At 32.6% G+C, this 20988-nt stretch overlaps 1 protein-coding gene across 2 annotated transcripts in view; it reads left to right on the plus strand.

Moving 5' to 3' along the window:
* The window catches only part of Ncam2 (neural cell adhesion molecule 2), a 395876-nt gene that overhangs the window by 252354 nt on the left and 122534 nt on the right, over positions 1-20988 (plus strand). For both annotated transcript variants that reach the window (XM_075958727.1, XM_075958642.1), the window contains exon 8: positions 3279-3424. In XM_075958727.1, coding sequence (XP_075814842.1) covers positions 3279-3424 — 146 coding nt within the window. The remainder of the gene's footprint in view (positions 1-3278; positions 3425-20988) is intronic.

Consider the following 20988-nt stretch of genomic DNA (forward strand, 5'->3'; position numbering starts at 1 on the left):
AGCAGCCCGCCTTTCCTTTTACATACATGTAATAATATGAAAATTTCATAGGATATTGATAGATGGTATAAAGAGAATTTGTTTACATTTTACCCAATGAGCTATATATAAGATCATACATCTCTGAATAATTATCTTAATGAATCATTGAAGGACACATTTTGGAATTAATTTTGCATTTAATAGTTTCAAAATTTCTCATGTATAAGGCTTGAGTTTATAAACATTTCCCTGTAGCTATAAGCAGTGTCTTACCATCTTAAAAGACACTGTTTAAGAATTACTCATATTGATCAAGAGACATATTGCTTTCCTGAAGCAACTTTCTGAGCATATAGCTTAGTAAAAAATATTGATTTTACTCTCATTATCTTGACAACTACAGAGAAAATTGCTCAAAAACTGTGGGAACTAATGTTAAACAAGTTTTACAAAAGGCCTGGGTTCTGTTTCTAGTACCCACAAGGTGCTTCAGTACTGTTTGTAATTTCAGTTCCTGGTTATCTGATCTCTCCTTCTGGCCTCACTGGGTACTACCTGGAGGTGATATACAGATAGTGCCCACATCAAACACCAATAGACATAAAATTAAATGAAAATATCCCTGCTTGAAAAAAGTAAATATATTACTAAAATTTAGTTAATTTTAACTACCTCTACATATGCTATAATCAAATTATTTTATAATAACTATACAAAGGAAAAATGTAAAATATATGGTTAGAAAGGTATATGCTCATTCTATTGACTGTAAATATTTTTCTTACTTTGAATACAAGATGAATAATGAAACTTTCTGCCATCTGCTGTCTGTAATTTTAGCTGCTGTGTGGAAGCATTTACTGAATGGCAGAGACCTACATAATATCTATATTCCAGTAGGATGATGAGAAATTTTGATGAAAATATAAAATTTGAATAATAACACATTCCCAGAATAATGTGGGGTAAGATTAGTCAAGTTGCATTGAATAAAGACTGCCGTTTAGGTTAGTGGGGTTTTTCAGTTTCAAATTCAGGTCATGATAAAATGATAGTTAAACAAGTCTTCAATGACAAAAACAAAAGCCAGCATAGGAACTCCCTATAGTGGAGAGGGGAACACATTTTAGAAATATAGGATATTCTTAGATTTTTCTAAACTGATTTCTCTTTTAAAATATTAACTCTGACATTGGTCAACCTAAGTAAAGATTCCTTAGTGTAAAGTAAATATTTAGAAATAACAATGAATGAAAACTAACCCAAAACAAATCAAGCAAATAAACAAACAAAAACCACCTTTAGCTCTTCTGTCTTTCCCGTTTCTCCAACACATTTTCATTTTTCTTTTCTCTTGGTTTGATTTTAATTTCTCCAAAATTTTATTTTCATGGGGGGCACTGCAATGCTGAATGACAAATATGGAGGAACTGAGAAATGAGCAGAACTGGGGTGCATGATGTGAAATTAAAAAAACAGTAAATATATTATATTTATGACAAAAGAAAATAAATGCTAGGGAAATACCTTGTCATCATTTCTTCTTTTATTAGGTTGTTAGCATATGAGAGCAGAGAGACGCATTAGGATTGCTGAAACATGAAAGGATGCATAAAACATCAAATCACATCATTCTTGTGATCACCTTGTGAAGACCACTCATAAAATCTGTGTTTATTTTGAAAGATAAAATATATCTAAAAAAGTTAAAAGGAATAAATTAAAATATGTTAAACTTTATCCAAGACATTCCTGGTATTAGGGATCTTATTTTGATATTAAGAAAAACTTAATTTTATTTTCTAGTTAATTATACTGATAGTGTTTTATTCTTAAAATTAAGTGTACTGACAACATACACCTGGATTTTAGGATCTTATCGATTTTATTTTGCAAATTCAGAAAGAAAAAAGAGAGAGAAAGAAAGGAAGGAAGGAGAGAGTGAGAGAGCGAGAAACAAAGGCTGTGTTTTAATTAGGCTTTCTTTTGCTATGAGGAAACACAATAACCAAAAGTAGCCTGGGGAGAGAATGGATTATTTCCTCTTTCAAATCAAAGGTCACACTCTATTACAGAGGTCCTGAGCTCAAAGCAGAAACCAAGAGGTGCTAACTAAAGCAGAAAGCATGGGACTGGGGAAGTAGAAGCAGTTAACTGGCTTGCTTAGCTTTCTTTCATCTACAAGCCAGGACAACATGCCTTGGCTGACCCCACCCACAGTGAGATGTTTCCTCCCACAGTCACCATCAATCAAGAAAATGCTCCTCAGGCTTGTCTGCACGTCAGTCCTGAGGAAACAACTAAGAGTCCATTTTCTCAGATGACATTACTTTGTGTCAAGTTGATAAAATCAAAGCAAAAGAACAGCAACAATAACAAAACAAAACCACCAGAGAAATTAGCCAGGGCAGACAGGTAAAACAAATTCCACATTTTAAAACATGGTGCTATTATGTAAATTGTGAAGGTAGGTATATTTTATTATTAAAAAAAAGTCATATCTTTTCTCATTCTGTGACCATTTTCATCATGTTGTGGTGACATCCCATAAAATTATTTTTGTTTTTATTCCATAATTGTAATTTTGCTGCTGTCATGAATTATAATGCAAATATCTAATATGCAGAATATCTGATATGCAACCCCAGTGAAAGGGTTGTTCATCCCCCACAACCCTGCAAAGGACTTATGACTCACAGGTTGAGAAACACTGATATAAAGCTATGTTAAAGTTAATTACATTCCCAGTTAGTCACTTGTAATTGCAGGCAGAACAATGTTTCAACATCTCTTTTTGTCATGGAAAATTTCATGATTATTTTTAACTCTACACCTTAGGTATCAAATAAGCTGTAAACATTTGTCTACTTTCTGAGCTCATTAAAAGTTAAAATGCAAGAAATGACTAAAAAGATGCTATAAATGTGTTCATTTGTGTTTGGATGCTTACAGATATGTGTCTTTAGTAGGAGATTTCAATTTTGTGGCTTTAGGAAATGAATAAAAGAATGTTACACCAAATTGGCAAAATTTTGAAAGGAATTATGTTTTATACTGATTTATAAGTATATGCATTAATTATAATAAAAATAGATAAAGATTATTATCTATAATTTTTCCCATTCTTATTTGATTTTTTTTTTTTGGTATTTTAGAAAGTAAGTTGTAACTGCTATGGAATTAGTCATCTCATACCATTCAAATATGTACTGATCTAGTATGGAATTTTCATTGTGAATAGTAACCTTTTTGGGCTATTCATTTATTCATTTGAATAATATGTACAATTTTTACAGTACAGCCGCATATATTACAACTTCAGAATGAGACAACATCTGAGAATGGTCATGTCACACTCATCTGTGAGGCAGAAGGCGAGCCTATTCCAGAAATCACCTGGAAAAGAGCAGTGGATGGAGCCACATTTTCTGAAGGTGATAAGGTAATACTGCTCTTTCTAGAAGGAAAAACACAGAAGTATACAATTTACCAACTTATATAAACTAAATAAATGACTTACTTATTAAACCTACTGTAAAGTCAGTTTAAAAATGATTGTACAGGAGAAAATCAAGTCAATTACTATCACCTAAAATGTATTTTATAAATTACAAAGTTCTAGGTTATTAATATTACGTTTAAAGTGACTTTCGTGGGTTTTTTTTTTTTTTTGGTATACATTGAATTCCTAAAAGAACATAATGATAGTTTAGATTCAATCTTTTCTGTATAAATAAAGTCTTAAAAATTGTGGCAATCATTTAGCCTTTACTTTTCAAGCATGTTTTTATGCTTCAAGCATGTTTATAGGCTTCTGAATTCATGTAATGAAATCTCTAACAAAAAGGTATCAGAACAAACATACAGCATTTTGATGAGCTTTCACGACAAAGAATTGAGATTAGACAGAGTTTAAGTATTACTGTATACTGTACTTCATGAGTTTCTGTTATTGCTAATTTTCAGAATTACTCATATGATAATTTAAGTATACACAAGAAACAGAGAATTGATGTAGAATAGAAAAACAGAGGAAGGGGTAATGGCATTACTGAAATTGGTATTTAACACCTCTAAAAATATTTTGGTAGCATTATATGTATTGGAGTAATTTAAATGAATTAATACAACATTTTATGTATACATACACATACACACACACACACACATATATATATATATATATATATATATATATATATATATATAAAATAAAATTAGTGAAAGCACTTTGGCTTACTAATGTGATAATAGGAAAATTAGTAACTACTTAGTCTACAATACACTTCCTGTCCTTTCACCTGACAATGTTGTATTCAACAGCATATTATAACCATAATTTGAAAGGAAGTCAGTTTAGTTATTTTCTCATTTGAAAGAATGTGTTGACATTTTTTCCTGTATCCTTTCGATGACATTTTTAACAGTGTATAACTCTTTAGAAAATAATTATGTACATTCGCTAGGTTTGTTTTATATGTTCAATTAAAAATAAAAGTATAAATTGTTCATGGCCACCATCATGTTTCAGAAGCATTGCAGACTTTTCCTTAAAAATTTCCTATCTCAAGAAACAAAGGGATTGGTATGAAAGAGGAAGGAAATCTAAAATGCACTGATGTCGACAACATTAGCGAAAACTTAATCAGATAATCTAAAATGGTAATAAATTGTTTCAGTTTGGCATATTTCTGTGATTCAAGTAATTACCCTCATACCATTACCCTTCTTAGGAGTTTCTGTATATACCAAGTTCACTGATTTCTTAATGTTTTTCTAGCTAAAAATTCTTCTTTTCTCCATGTTATCTCACTTTCTTCCTTTGACTGAGACTCTCATATGTACATGCTGAACATGAAGTATCTATTATTTTGGTATTTTCATCGATAAAGTAACATCAAGTAAACAGAAACATCTGATATTTACTCTAACAGCTATGCTCCAAGCTGTTTCAAATCTGCCACACAGAAATTTTTTCCATAGTAGCTGTGGAAAGAAATCTCTTGTTTTTTTGATTTGATAAGCACTATTATTATTGAAGAAAACCTTTCCTAAAAGCTTAAGTTAGTGTCAAAAAATTAAATGTAAAAATGTAATTTTTCATACAAATTCATACAATAGACAAAGAAATAAATCTAATTTCTATCATGATATTTCTAACACCATTTTAAGCATTCTGACTTATTATCTATGTATCATTATGTCTCTTTCCTGAAAGTATCCCTAGTTTCCTCAACAGGAAATACACATTGAATAATTGAAATAATCTTTTAGGAAGGCAGGCCATTATTTTTAAATTTCATTTTTTACAGATATACCAGCTCAGCTTTGCCAATAGCATTTGAATTATTTAATGAAAATATTTCCATGCTTACAGAAATCATTATAATATGTATTAAATTCCTAATTTAATAACAAAGTGAAAAGTATATTGTCTCATGTCAATAATTTTGTTGCAAAGCTTATGCCAAGTGAATTTTGATTACTAATGGTCTTTACAAAGTGTGACACCTATGACCTGATTGAACATTCAATTTTATTGGTTGGACTGAGACTGTATCAATTTAGTTATGGAAATTATCATGACATTGAATTTTCTAGCAATATCACTAGGAGATACTGTAATAATTCAGATTCTGTATTTTCAACCTTGAAGTTAATTCAATATTTTTGTTCACAGCTAAGGAATATTTAATATATTTATTTGGAGCCACATGAGTATGAATTCAGGACACTCTGGAAATAGACTTTAGCTTCCTGACTCTTTATCAAGATTAAATTCAAGAACTAAGTCTTTGAATAGGAAAATATTATTAACAATACTGTGTAAGACTCTGCTTGGGACTTGGAAAATACAACACTAAGTAATAACAGCCACTTAGACCAGTGTAATCAAGGCTTTGATGAAACTGAAAATCCATATTTGTGTTTTAGGAACCACACTAATATGTTTTCCAACAACATGAAGAGGTACTCATCCTTAAAAATATTTTAAAAGATTCTATGAAGTAACAGTTTTTGATTGTCTGTTTTATACTTGTGGTATAAAACATAATACGCTAGTAGAGATATAGTAGTCCATGAACTGTTGTTGCATGGAATTGACCGTATTTTCACTGCATTCCAATGTTACATATTGCACTCTAAGAGTTCTTGGTAGCAGAATTTTCAAACTTCACGTATGGGGAAAAAACATTCCACAGTTTCTTGCCATGGATGAGAACATGAAGAATGGGTGTTGGAGTAAAAATACTTGAGTTGCAAGCATAAAAACCTAAGTTTGATTTACTTCCATAGCCCATGTAAAAAGTATTGAGTGTGGTTGTCCACGTCAGCAGCCTTAGTCTATTTATTCCACAGTGTTTGACAGGCAGAAACAAGTATAAAATGTTTCTCTTTTGTATAATAGCCAGTTATATATCAACTCATTTTTTACAACCTGAAATAAGAATGGAATAGTCAAAGATAGGTATTTAAAAGAGTTTCTTCTTTTGTAATAAACTTAAAAAGTTTGTGAATATGTTTGCTGTGTATATTTTAATCTTACGGAATTTTTAGGGCCTGCCACCCAGGTCCCATAAAATCACTCATGGAGCCGGGCGGTGGTGGCGCACGCCTTTAATCCCAGCACTCGGAAGGCAGAGGCAGGCAGATCTCTGTGAATTCAAGACCAGCCTGGTCTACAAGAGCTAGTTCCAGGACAGGCTCCAAAACCACAGAGAAATCCTGTCTCCAAAAACAAACAAACAAAAAAAAATCACTCATGGAAGCTTATTCTTAGAAATGTTTGGCCTTAGCTTGACTTGTTTCTTGCCAGTTTTTCTTAACTTAAATTATTGCTACTACCGTTTGCCTCCGGGCTTTCACCTTTTTTGTTTTCTGTATATCTTACCTTTACTCTTACTCTGTGGCAGGCTGGTGGCTTGGTGCCTGCCCTTTAGAGTCCAACTCTCCTTGTTCTCTTGCTGCTCCTGCTTCTCATTTCTCCTTCTATTTATACTTTCTGCCTGACGGCCCTCCTATCCTGCCTTGCTTTTGGCCTTTCAGCTCTTTATTAGACCATCATGTATTTTAGACAGACGAAGAATCACTACTTTGTAGAGTTAAACAAATGCAGCATAAATAAAAGAACACATCTTTATATCATTAAACAGATGTTACTCAGCACAAACAAAAGTGACACACCTTAAAATAATATTTCTCAACATATGTTAATAGCCTAGTAAGCTTGGTGATAATAACATTTTAGAAGTCCCTGACCATAGTATCACAGTTTTCAGTTGTCTTACTTTCTAGACATGTTTATAACTATGCTTTAGTTAGGATTTCCTATTGACATGAAAAGACATCATGACTACAGTAACTCTCATAAAGAAAACATTTCATTTTTGTGTCTCCTTTATAGTTACAGAGGTTCAGTCCATCATCATGGTGGGATGCATGGTGGCATGCAGGCAGACATGGTGCTGGATATATCTTGGTTTGGAGGCAACAGAAAGTCACTTGAGATACTGGACACAGGAACCTTAAAGCTTGCCCAACCGTGACACACTTCCTGCAACAAAACATAAACACTCTAACAAAGCCAAACCTCATAATAGTACTACCCCCTAAGAGATTATACAGGGCAATTGCATTCAAACTGGCACATTCTGCTCCCAGGCCCCCATAAGCTTGTAACAATATCACAAAGCAAAATTCATGTAGTTCCACTTGAAAAGTTCCCATGGTTTATCATAGTTTCAACAATGATTTAAAGTCCACAGTTCAAAGTCTTCTCAGATTCATGCAGTTTTTTAAATGTAATCACTGTAAAAATAAAATTAAAAAAGTAGACCACAAGCCTCCAACATATAATGGGACAGGATATATATTTCCATTCCAAAACTTAAGGTAGGGAACATAGCTAGGAAATACGGAACTAAACCGAGTCCTAAAACCAGCTCGGAAAACTCCAATTTCTTCATCTCTGTGTCTAATGTCAAAAACTCTTCGGCTCTCCCATTCTCTTCAGCTTTGTTTACTGCAACAAACTTGTTTGTCTTGGGCTGGTGTCCCTCTCTGTTAGCAGCTCTCTTAGGCTGGTGTCCCATGACCCTGGCATCTCCAACATCTTGGGTAAGGCAAGGGAATCCAGGCTTCAATTTTACAGCTTCAAGCAATGGCTTTTTACTAATCCTCCATTCATGGAAACCCTTGAACATGCCTGGCTTCAGAAAGTTTCTTTAGGCTCTGAGGCAAATTCTATAACCTGATTCTTCTATCCTTAATTCTAAAGTCAGAACCACGTGGCCAAGGCGTCTAAGTTCTGCTGCTGACTAGAGCTGGAACATCATCCCCTCCTTCAATTACAACTTTGCCAGCTTTATAGCCTTAATTTTTAATCCTTTATAGCCTAACCTTGGCTGTTCTGAAACTTGCTCTATAGACTAGGCTAGCCTCAAACTTATTGATCAGCCGTTCTCTGCTGTCCCACTGCTGGGGAATAAAGGTGTGCTCCACCACACCCAGCTCTAAACTTTTTTTACTCCCTTTTCACAGTTTGGAGACTTGCCCTGAGGTCACCCTTCCCTTTACTTATTTCTTATTCTCTCTCTCCTTTAATTCAGGACTGAGTTCCACATCATTTCTTGGTGCTCATTTTCTTCTCAAAATTCCCATTTTATAATTTACCCTGTTCAACTTGCATCTTTTTTATTATAAATCTTAAGTAGAGTTACCACTAATATCACACAACAGAATTTATACAAGCTGTTTTGAGATTTCCTCTTCCAATGGAATTAACCCAAAGTCTTTTCTTCAGCCTCAGGTAGACTCTGAAAAAGCACAAAAAGCAGTCACTGTCTTCAGTGACATACATCATAAGGACTGCCTCTAGGCAGCATACTAATATTCTTACTCATTAATTCAGGTTCAGCCCCACTGTCTTCCAAGTTCCTACCTATATGGTCCATTAATTAACACTTAAAGCATTTCATTGCTTTCCTAACTCAAAGTACTAAAGTCCAAATTCATTCACCAAAAACATAGCCAGGCCTATCACAACAATACCTCAGTCCCTGGTTCAAGTTTCTGTGATAGTCTGAGTGACCTATTGCTATGAAGAAACACCATTAAAACAGCAACTCTTATAAAGAAAACATATAATTCGGATGGCTTGCTTATAGTTACAGAGATTCAGTCCATTATCATCATGGCAAGGAGTATGGTAGCAAACAGGCAGACATGGTGTTTGCTGACTATAACTTGGCTTGCAAGCAATAGGAAGTCGACTGAGACAAGTATCCTGATCACAGGTAACCTCAAAGCCTGCCCCAGGTGACAGACTTCCTGCAACAAGGCCATACACATTACACCAAAGCCCCTCCTACTACTAATGCCACTCCTATGAGATTATGGGTGCCAATTACAACTGATACTTTCCAGCAACAAGAAAACCATTTTTCTTCAATATCACTGGGCTTATCAACAAAACTCCAGGACAGGCCCCATCACAATGAGCAGTCTCCCAACACAAAATGGATTTTATGACTTTTTGGTGGCATAGTATTTGTTTAGTTTAGATCTGTTTTATTGTAGTTTTTCGTATTCTGATGTGTGTGTGCATGTGTGTGTGTGTGTGTATGTGTGTGTGTGTGTTTACGTGAGGAAGAGAGAGAAGATAAAATTGGTTGGGAGGAATTTGGGGTGGGGAAACATTTGGATTGAAACATTTTAAATTGAAAGCATTTTTAAATTCAAAAGAGATAAGAAAAAGAGACCCCAAACTCCCATAACCAAAAGACATTTTCTTTAGCTCATGATTTTTTAGATCACAAATTAGTATATAGTTTATACTGTATAGTTTATTTACTTGTTATTACAATAAATTATTTTTATGTAGTCTCACTATACTTAAAGTCTATTTTTTGCATTTTTAACTGTATATTTTATGTAAAAATTAGAAACTCTGAATTATTTATCTAAAGTACTTAATATAGTATTTAAATATGTACAGGTTAAGCCAAGACAGAGAATACTGTTAGAGTATATAAAAGAGCAATATATTAAAATCTTCTGAATTTTCTCATACCCATTAAGCAATCTAATTTCTTAGATTGCAAATAATTCCATATTAAAAAGAGTCATGATCCTTTCAAAAGATTGGTGTGAGCAATGTGTAAATTTATATCTAAAGTGCTTATCAGTGATCCAAGTAGATATTACTTACTCAAATTTCTGCTTAACACTATTAATTATTTTGAATAAATTCTTCCATCATGCATCCTTATTGCTGTTCAAGACAGATTATTTATGAAGGCATAGATATTCATCCATAATGATTGGAAGACATGGAAAATATCAGAAAAAGTAGGCTTTTGCTGCGACTTTCCATTTTAGTACTTACTTGATGGATGACTTTTACATTCATTTTAAGTTTTTTGACTCCATGGTAAGAGCTACAAGCAAGAAATAAGATCACTTATAAAATACGTGCTCTCTTCCTGCCCCTTGCTTTCCTTTTCCCCCGCCATTCATGCCTCCTCCATTTCTGTCTCCTTTCAGAAAGGGGCAGGCCGCACATGGTCCTCAGTAAAGCAAAGTGCAGCACATCAAATTCAGATGGGTTAATTTCTTCCCCCTTTATCAAGGCTGGGAAAGTCAACCTCGTATGGAAAATAGGTTCTAAAAAAATCTAGTTCAATCTCCACGGGAAGGTCCTGATTCCATTACTAGTAGCCCAACAAAAAGAACAAGCTACATAACTGTCATCCACAAGCACAGGCTCCACAGTTGTCAGTCCAGAGTCCTTGAGCAGCCATGAGCCCAGGTTAGCTGTCTCAGTGGTTTTGCCAAACCTTGACCTATCTGGCTTCTACAATCCTTCCTCCCTCCTTCGACTGGGAGCTCTTCCCAGTAATTGGCTCTGAAACAACCCTATCTTAAAATATATTTTGCGATGCAATATTGCAAAAGATTCTGTAGAGTATACCAATGATATTTCAATTAAGACACAGTCCATTCTCACACATCTTCTGTGAGCTTTCTTTCTACTATATAACTATTTTTCAAAATCATAATGGGTACATAAGTAAACAAATCATTCACAACTCATTGTGACTGACATTCATTTAATTATAACTTTGAAAAGATTGCCCCTGAAAGTGATATCCTCAATTTGATGATAAACATGAACAGCCAATTTCAAACACATTGTTTTTATTATGTAAAAATGTACTAGCTGTGGTCTGAGCTATGATTACTTTCAAAGTATATAGCTAAAATGGTATTGTTTCCTCTTGTGTTTGCATGTCTTCAAAGGATGTATCTTTCCATGTAAAAGAAAAGAACTGTATGTTTATTTTCATATTTACTGAGTATGACTCAGCCTTATTTTAATAATTAAACCATTTTTATTCACTCTAATTAACCAATAGACATAAACTAAAAGCTAGTAATAATTAAATAAACCTGGACTGAGTTTTTAGTTATAACTCCTGGAAAATATCTATTTAAGTTTTTATGATCCTATCATAAAACTATAAATCTTTCTAACATAATATTTTTACTAATTCTTGACGATTTCATTTATACATACAACTCGATCATCTTCATTTCTCACTCCTCTCCCAATTCCAACTTTGCTCCAAGTTATGTTATCCTTACATGTTTTAATAACCCAAGGAAAACAATTTTGTAATATAGCTTCAGTGTTTTCAAGGATGTTTTTAGTTTTTAATATACATGTTACATTATATATGTGTTTTATGTTATATAACATACATACGTACATACAAGCATTGTGTTTCAGTGGTATATACCCACTGCAGGAATGCAGTCTTGCTCTGAGATAAGAACTTTTCTTATTTTAAAACTATAATCAGAATATATTAAATGATAAAAAGTCTATTTTCAACATTAGCAGCAAATAGAAGAAATAAAAAAAATCACCTAAACCTCAATTATTCAAAGACAATACAGTGAATTTTTTAAAGTCCCCTGAAAATCTCTACTGAAAGTTCCTATAATTATTTCTTATCTATGAAAATTGCATTGTACTTTTTCTGTTTTATTTTACCTTTTTGCTGTTCCATCCTTAAGCAAAGACGAACATACTTGATATAAATCCTTAAACTTTAGTTTTATAAAATGTAGGCAGTGAATTGATGGAAAAGTGACCAGTCATTTATGTAACAAATATTTCATTTCTGATGTGCAGATGTTTGGACTCACTAGTCTGTATTATTTAGGGCTCTCTAAAAGAACCACTGTGTACATGCACACACACACACACACACACACTATTTATTAGAATGGCTTATAGGATGTGCATTAGCTAAATCAACAATGGCATTGCCATTTCTGAAAGTTTGAGAATCTGATCATTATTAACTTCATCAAAATAAATGTCTCAACTCTTCTTCAATCTTTGTTTGAATCTTGAAGAAGTATGTTCTAACATCAGCAAAATAATGCCTCAGGGACAGGATAAATGTACTTCCCAGTGAGAGAAAATGAAAGTAGGCAAACTGTAAACATCTTCCTTCCTCCATGTAGGCCACAATCAGAATCAGAATGTATATTTGGGTTGCTCTTATTAATTCATGTGATATAATAAAGTAATCTTCAAAGGAGTACCAAACTGGTTGGCTTTACCTCAATTGCAGATTAGTTAAGTTGAAAACCAAGATTAGCTGTCACAAATTCATAAAGAAATATACCACACTGAGGACAAAGAGTATGAGTGTGTGTGTGAATATATATATATATATATATATATATATATATATATATATATGTGTGTGTGTGTGTGTGTGTGTGTGTGTGTGTGTGTGTGTTTTATGCATATATTCATATACATATACACATACACATGCACTTACACACATATTTCTTGCTTCATGGTGAATTAAATCAAATTAAAAACAATAATGAATATACAATTTTGAGATATGCTCTAGCCATATTCAAATATGTCAATTTGAGCAATGAAGCTGACCTACAATGCACACAGGTAGAGGTTTGACTTCTGTATCATCTGTACTCACTACTCAGTTCAAGGAGTTTACTTCTGCATTATTGCATTTAACAAATTTTGCCTAGTATTATCAGAATATCTCATTGTATTTTGCTCCATGCTAATAAAAATTGATTGTACTCTTGTCTATTTTTCAAGGGAAAAAGACCAGTGAAGTATAAGGATGTAATATATTTCTATTGTCTTTTTTATTACCACAAAAATTTATGACTTCCAATCTCCTTTCACTGCTTAAATAATTACCAAAATTAGACCAGACTTTTCACTATTATAATGAATTTCAGTATTTGAAGAGTTTCCGTTTATCTACATTTTAAATTTTTAATTGATATAGAAAATAAAATATACAAGATATAATAGCACACTTATATCATTATAGTTATAGATGAAGGACAATATGTAATATTTTCTAAGTCTAATTCTGGATAGAAGAATTTGTTTTGGCTGTATTTTACTTCGTTTGTGTCTTTTCCCAATGCTAGAACGTGCATTCTGTGAGGCAGAAATGGGTATTTATAAATTTAAAGTTTAAAAATTATTAAAAAACAAGTGAAAATAAAAATGAAAATAAGCTTAGGTTTCAAGAAAATAATCTTAATATAAAACCCAAACATTTTATGACATTTATATATTCAAAATTAGGCAATAAATTAATGTATAAAATATTTTATAACTTTATTTAATATTCAAATATTTTGGATTTTCATATGTACATTAGAAGTAGATATTTTGCTTCCTTTCTATGGTTATCAATATTTAAATTAAAGTAGAAGTTTAAAAATACATAGATTTCCTAACAATCACATTTAAGAATTTTATATAACACTGTGCTTAAATTCAGCTAATTGTTTCTTCCATTGACTTTCTCTAGAATAATACATGATCATCAATGTCTGAAAGAAAAATCTTTACATATGAAGAAATGCTGCATCAAGAGATCTTGAATCTTTGCTTTTCTTAATATCCTGCTTTGCTAATTATTTAGATGAGTGTTAATATTAAATTATGTTCCTTAAAGGAGTGTGCACACCACAATCAAGATAGAACTGCATAAACATAGACTTCTGTGTGCCTCACTTGCTGGGATCTAACAAAACATTACTCTTCTAAATTTACTACATATAGCATAGGATTAGGAAGCTGTGGGGGAATTACAGAGTGTCCAGTTATATATTTTTATTAACTGGATAAATAAAATCAAAGCTTCCAAACATAAAATAATAATAAGTAATTTGAAATACTATTTTCAGTTAGTTAATACATATTGTGTACTAAAAAGAATCTCACACTAGATCATATAAATGTGATTATTCCATGTAAGAAAAAGATATTGGGAAATGAGGAAATAAAAGAGCTCTGTTTTATGTTAAGATGAATTGGGATGCTTTTTGTGATTACACTATATAAGTATCCCCTATATTTGAGACCCCTATATTTCTTCAATCGTGTACACACGTGTACATGCCAATGCACGCTCTCTCTCTCTCTCTCTCTCTCTCTCTCTCTCTCTCTCTCTCTCTCTCTCTCTCTCTCTCTCTCTCTTACACACACACACACACACACACAAACACATACATTCATACACTCTGTAAAATGTAGGAGGAGGCCGCTTGTTCATCCTGGCAACCCAGAACCAAAATAATCACACAGAAATTATATTAAATAAACCACTGCTTGGTCCATTAGCTCTAGCTTCTTATTGGCTAACTTTTACATATCAGTTTAGCCCATTTTTATTAATCTGTGTATCCTTATGTACCTGTGGCTTACTGGTTAATATTCGCAGCTTCTGTCTCTGGCAGCTCCATAGTGTCTCTCAAATGCCACCCTTCTTTCTCCCAGCATTCAGTCCAGTCCTCTCTGCCTACCTACATTCTGCCGAATCAACAGACCAAGGCAGTTTCTTTATTCATTGATGGTAATGACAGCACACAGAGGGGAATCCCACATCAGTGAAGCAAAACTATTTAATAAAAATGTTTAGATTTTTATATAAAATACAGTTCTCCAGAATGACGCAGGATGTATATTAAGTTATATAACTTGTGAATTCCTAATTATGTTGCTGTTGATATTCCAAGTTGACATAGTAGAGTATGCTGACCTTGTGCTGTGACAGTTCCTGTGATGAATTATTCCTCTGTGACATATGAAAAGCTTTACCTTCACGTCCACCACGTATACATTCTCTAGGTGCTGTAGCATTAACTAGTCATATAAGTCTCTGGTGTATCTTAACAAAGGTATTTAGATAAATTTTGGTTTTTTTTGGTGCAACCCTATTAAGGCTAGATAACTGCTAGTATTTCCTTAGTGATTTTTAATGATGCTACACAATTTTTTTTGTTGTTGTTGTTGTTTTCAAATCTCTTATTCCTTTTTATCTTTCTGCTATAATCCAGCCAGTAGAAACATAACATTACTTTGGTAAAAATCTTTTATTAAGAAAAAAGGGACCAAATTCTTACTTTAGAGAAGTATGATAAAGGACACAGACCTACTCCTGGTATGTGTAGTTTTAAATTTATATTTTTTTCTTTGCAGACATAATGTGCTTCTCTGAAGAAAATTTTTATTAGAGAGACATTTTTAGGATATACCTAATGCATTTTTTCATGCTAGTGCTCTGAGAGCAATAATATAGGTCCCTGCTGGGGAATAGGCAAAACTGATACTTCTATTCCCTGTCTGATGTGGGTGGTAGAATATAATGAGCTGTGTGGGAAATCTTCCTTGATGCCCCTGAGCTGGCTGAGAGGTGAGTTTTCAATCATTTACAACTTTCTGAACTCCTTTCCAGCCTGTAGTTTGAATAAAGATTATAAGAAGTTCTAGTCATATGTAAAATGAGGGTTTTTCAAAGCTGTTTTGAAAGAATCTAGGACATGATTTTAAAGGTGCAAATTAATTATAAATTTTCAATTTATGACACTTTTTTATTTGATAAAACTTTTTTTTGTAAGAAAATGGACATGTATTTCCCACTTTTGCAAAGACTATTTTGAGTTCTGTATTATATATGGGAGGTGGTACCATTAAGTTTTTGTAGCAAAAATATATTATGTTTATAAATTACAGAAAATTGATGGTTTTTTTTTTTTTATTTTTAAGAAGTAGTCTGGGCTCCCTCAAAGCCAGTACATGCAACCTGGATAGAGGTGGGCGGTCCTTGGGCTTCCCACAGGTCAGGGAACCCTGATTGCTCTTCAAGCAGATGAGGGAGGGTGACTTGATGGGGGGGGGGAATGGGAGGCGGTGGCTGGGAGGAGGCAGAAATCCTTAATAAATAAATAAACTAAAAAAAAGAAGTAGTCTGACCCACTACTGAACTTTTTTCTAAAAATTATTTCAGCCAGAATAATATTAACTGATATCAGAGAATATTAACAAATTAACAAATATTAAAATGATCCTAGAAAATGCAATTTTGAAATGTGCATGGGTCCATTTATCAAATACTTTTAATTAAATAAATTCAGCCCAAAGGGTAGTAGTTTTAATGTGTATATATCCAGCAAGGTATATTAGCCCACAACTCTGTTAAATATGATCAGAAAGAAAAGTTAATTATTTGATATATAGAAATAGTTTACTGTGATGATTCTATGAAAATTTGTCAATAAATTCTTCTAGTCAATGTTTGTGCCCAAAAGAAGTTCCTAAAATAATATTTAACATTCAAGTTGATGAATGAAATTGATCACATTCTCATTTTTATTACCCTTATCCAGTAATCTCATACTTCAATTGTTTTGGGGCCATAGAGTACCATAAAATAACCTGAGTATTTATAAGCCAAGATTTTCAGTTAAAATTTATCACCCATATATTATATAACTTGTGTTTTTTAGGAAAATAAACAATGTGAACATGACACCTTTTTATTGGGTTTAATATATCATTGAAATGCAGCTCTTTCAGAGATATAGCTTTTGTTTTATTATCTGTAAAATTACATGTTTTTGATGACTTTATCTCTTGTATTATAAATGACCTTATGGAAATATTTAATAGTCCATCTATTTATTTCAGAGTATGAATGGACATTCTAGTTCTAAATTTGTAAATCTTTTCTGTAGTTAATCTTATCTACCTTGTTCTCTTTTGCTAATGAATATTTTAAATTATATTGTCTATGAGATCACCATTATTTGGTATGTCCTACACATTCTTAGAACTCTTTATGAAACATGATCCATCATAGAAAATTTAGCATTATACCTATTCTCAATTGATAATGGTCCAGCTAAACTTAGAGAAAAGCTCACAAATTTTAGGCATGTTGTGTTTAAAATTGTGACTCATGACATGAAGTGAGTTATTTGTGACCTCAGTGTTGATCTCACATTCTTCTTGGGCCACTTTTTTCCTATTGTTTTAAAGTATAACTTGCACGTAACTTTACTGTACCCACTTAAGGAATTTCATATCTTACTTCAACACATTCATAAAATACACACTGATATATTAAGGTTAACAAGCATTCTAATGCCTATTTTTATTTATATGTTGAGCCTTCACATACTTATTACATAAATTTATAAGTTATATGTTTTCAACCTTTCTAATGCTGCAACCCTTTAATATAGTTTCTTATGTTATGGTAAACCCCAACTATAAAATTATTTTCATTGCTATTTTTCCTACTCTTACAAATTGTAATATCAATTCATGTGTCTTCCTATGGTCTTAGGCAATGACTGAGAAAAGGTCATTCAATATCTCAAAAGGGGTCATGACACATATGTTGAAAAACACATGTGTCTGTAGTGATGTCATTCTGGTGCAAAACACCAGACCTTGTCTTTCCTTTCTAACTGCTTTTTAGGACTTCTTCTCAAAACTATCTTTATACTTTGACCTGTCTCTTTCTCCAAGAATCTTTATTTGCTAATTCCAACTTTTATTGCTTATTTCAGGAGGGAGAACATGAGACATTTGTTGTTCTCTGCCAGTATTATTTCACTTTGCATAATATCTTGCAGTTTTATTCATTTTGCTGCAAACCACAGGATTTGATTTTTTTTCTTTATTTCCAGATATTTTACTTTGTGTGTATGGCACATTTTCTTACTCATTCATCCATCAGTTCATACTTGAGAAGGCTCTATATATTTTCTACTGTAAACACTGCCAGAATAAGCATTAGAGAGATGCTGCCTTGGTATGATGATTTCATTTCCTTAACTGTCCACACGGATTGTTCGGTCACTTTGAAGTTACTATGGAAACCTCTACATTCTTCTCCATAATGACGGTTGTCACTTACATTCCTGTCAACAGTGCACTTTCCTCCTGTACTATCATCAGGATTTGTTACTTTTTGGAAACAGTCATTCTAGGTCATGACAAATGTACAGAAAATAGAAAAGGAAAGTAGGTGTATATCCATAGAAGACCCATTAGTGGTAAGAGCCATTCTCAATATACCATAAACATCAGTAACTTATCTAGAACCCGAATTTAAAAATTCACTTATTCTTTGAACATTTTATACATATATGTGATGGGGAAGATAGAAAACTACAAATAGACACCAGAGGCAGATGCAATAAGGGGAAAAATTAACAAAGTTCATATAAAATTAGAGACAGGGAATATGGGAAATGGAAAGGTTCAACCATGGTTGGCTAGGGGATGGAGAAATGAGAGAATGACTAGAGTATTAGTAAAAATAGAGGGTATAAAAAAACACTTTGTGAATAGGTTGTATAGCAACCAATAATTTTAATTCAAGAATATTTATCTAGAGAAAATATTAGGACACAGGTGACATGAAAGGAAAAGAAAGGAATCCTTATCAATACTTTTTGATTGTCTGTCTCCCTGATGATCCCAATCAGTATTTTAAAGATGCATTTTCTATCAAAGACAAATCTATATCCTCCATATCTATATAAATTAATGTGTGGATATAGATAGAAGATACATATTAGTAAGAGATAGATAAACAGATGCATATACAGATAACAATCAAAATGAAGAGTAATATTATACTGCATTTCTCTTCTATATTAAACATATTTTAAAATTATTTTCTGTACACTTTCCTTCCAGATTTCTTTTAACTTTACCCCAGTCAAGCTTTGATGATGCCTTTCTACTCAAACTCTGGCATGTTTACCAATTTACTCTAAACCTAAGAGTAGGCCACGAGTTCTTATCTTTCATTATGGCGTACAGTAGTGATGATCTAATAAAATCCCTTTTGATTGAAGTGCGTTGTTTTCTTTTATTTCTTGGATTCTCTTGTTTGTTTTCTCTCATAATACTTTCCCAAATATCTTAAAGTCACACTCTACCTCTGTGTAACTGGAGATAGTTGCGGGCACTTACTCTCGCATCTCTAAGTATATCCATTCAGTTAGTCTTCAGACTTTTAACTAATAAAAGGATTCCGAAAGCTGGAAATTTCCACCCTGGAACTCTCTACTGAGTAACTCCATTTCCAAATGAAATAAACAGAATAAACTATCCAATACAAACTTAGAAATTTTTAATCTACTCACTTATTCTTTATCCATCATAGCCTCATTAAATACAGTATTTTTCCTCCCATCTTATATGGTCTAAACTCTTGGATAAATTCAGTCCCTGTGTATTATTTCAACTACACTCATTATTATACCGAGCTCCTAATGTAATCCCTACTCAAAATATCATTATTATTTCCTTGATCTAAGGTATCATCATCACTTGTAGAGTTTATGGTAATAAATTTCAAGAGGTCAACATATCTAGCCTCCTCCATGTTTTCTTGTTAAAGAGGCTAGCATGATCTATTTTAGTAAAGTTGGGCAATTTAATTCCTCTATTAGAAACTGTTCACATTCTCATAGCATTCAGAACCCACTGCTGTTTTCTGTATTTGTCTATAGTTATATTTCATTTGTGTTTTAATAAATAAAGCTTGCCTGAAGATCAGAACACAAAACATCTACACCAGTCAGCCATAAGGGCGGGCAGTGGTGTAACACACCTTTAATCCAGCAGACATACTAGTTAAACATAGAGGTGGTGGTGCATGTCTTAAATCTCAGCACCAGAGAGGAATATAAGGCAGGATGATACAGGAACTTACTTGCTTCTTTTCACTGTGAAGATTTCATTGAGGTTTGCACTTTCTAGTGGCTTGACTGATTTGCTTCTCTGATCTTCAGGATGAACCATGTATCTGTCTCTGGTTTTTATTTTTCATGCTACATTTGTCTAACATAGGCCACTCCTCATCCATTTAATGTTGTTTTCCCTCATCTCCTACAATTACCATAAGCTAATTTAGTCAAAGGAAACTTAACAATTCTACTTCAATCCATGTACAGTGCAAATATTGCTGTCATATCAAATATATACAGCATGAAAAATTGCCTCACATTTTGAATCATAAGTATAATAACGTTAGACTTTCAAATTATGTTTAGATTTTCTGAGTGTTCTTTAAATGTCAAACAAAATCAGTATTATATTCTACTAAATTTTATAAATGTATTAATTATGAAAATTTTTACAGAGTGATAGATCCTTTAGATAAATTATATATAAAGTTCAAGAGAGTATAATTTAGCAGTCAAAAAAGAGATCAATCTGAATATTGAACTGTAGATAATATAATATAATATCTTATCGTTTTGGACCTCTGCAATTAAGTTTGAAGTTTACTATATCTAGAAGATTTCTAAGAGATTTTATAATTTAGTTATCCAAATTTCAGACAAAATGCAATCTTAGGGTTACCTTAAGGTGACTATGCAGCTATTTAATAGCCATATAAATGAATGTGCATTCCTTCACTTGCTTTGAAAATTATTAATTATCTTATGTGTAAAATAATATCTCATTTGGGAACACACTATATCTCATATACAAGTTCACAGAAGAAGGAGGTCACCAAATAATACAGCTCCCATCTTTTGTTAAGAGATGCAAATGAGAAGGTAATAAAGTTTTATTATGATTTTTCCACCCTTTACTAAATTTGAGGAACTAAC

Source organism: Microtus pennsylvanicus, chromosome 1, assembly GCF_037038515.1.
Source record: "Microtus pennsylvanicus isolate mMicPen1 chromosome 1, mMicPen1.hap1, whole genome shotgun sequence".
Classification (NCBI taxonomy): Eukaryota; Metazoa; Chordata; class Mammalia; order Rodentia; family Cricetidae; genus Microtus; species Microtus pennsylvanicus.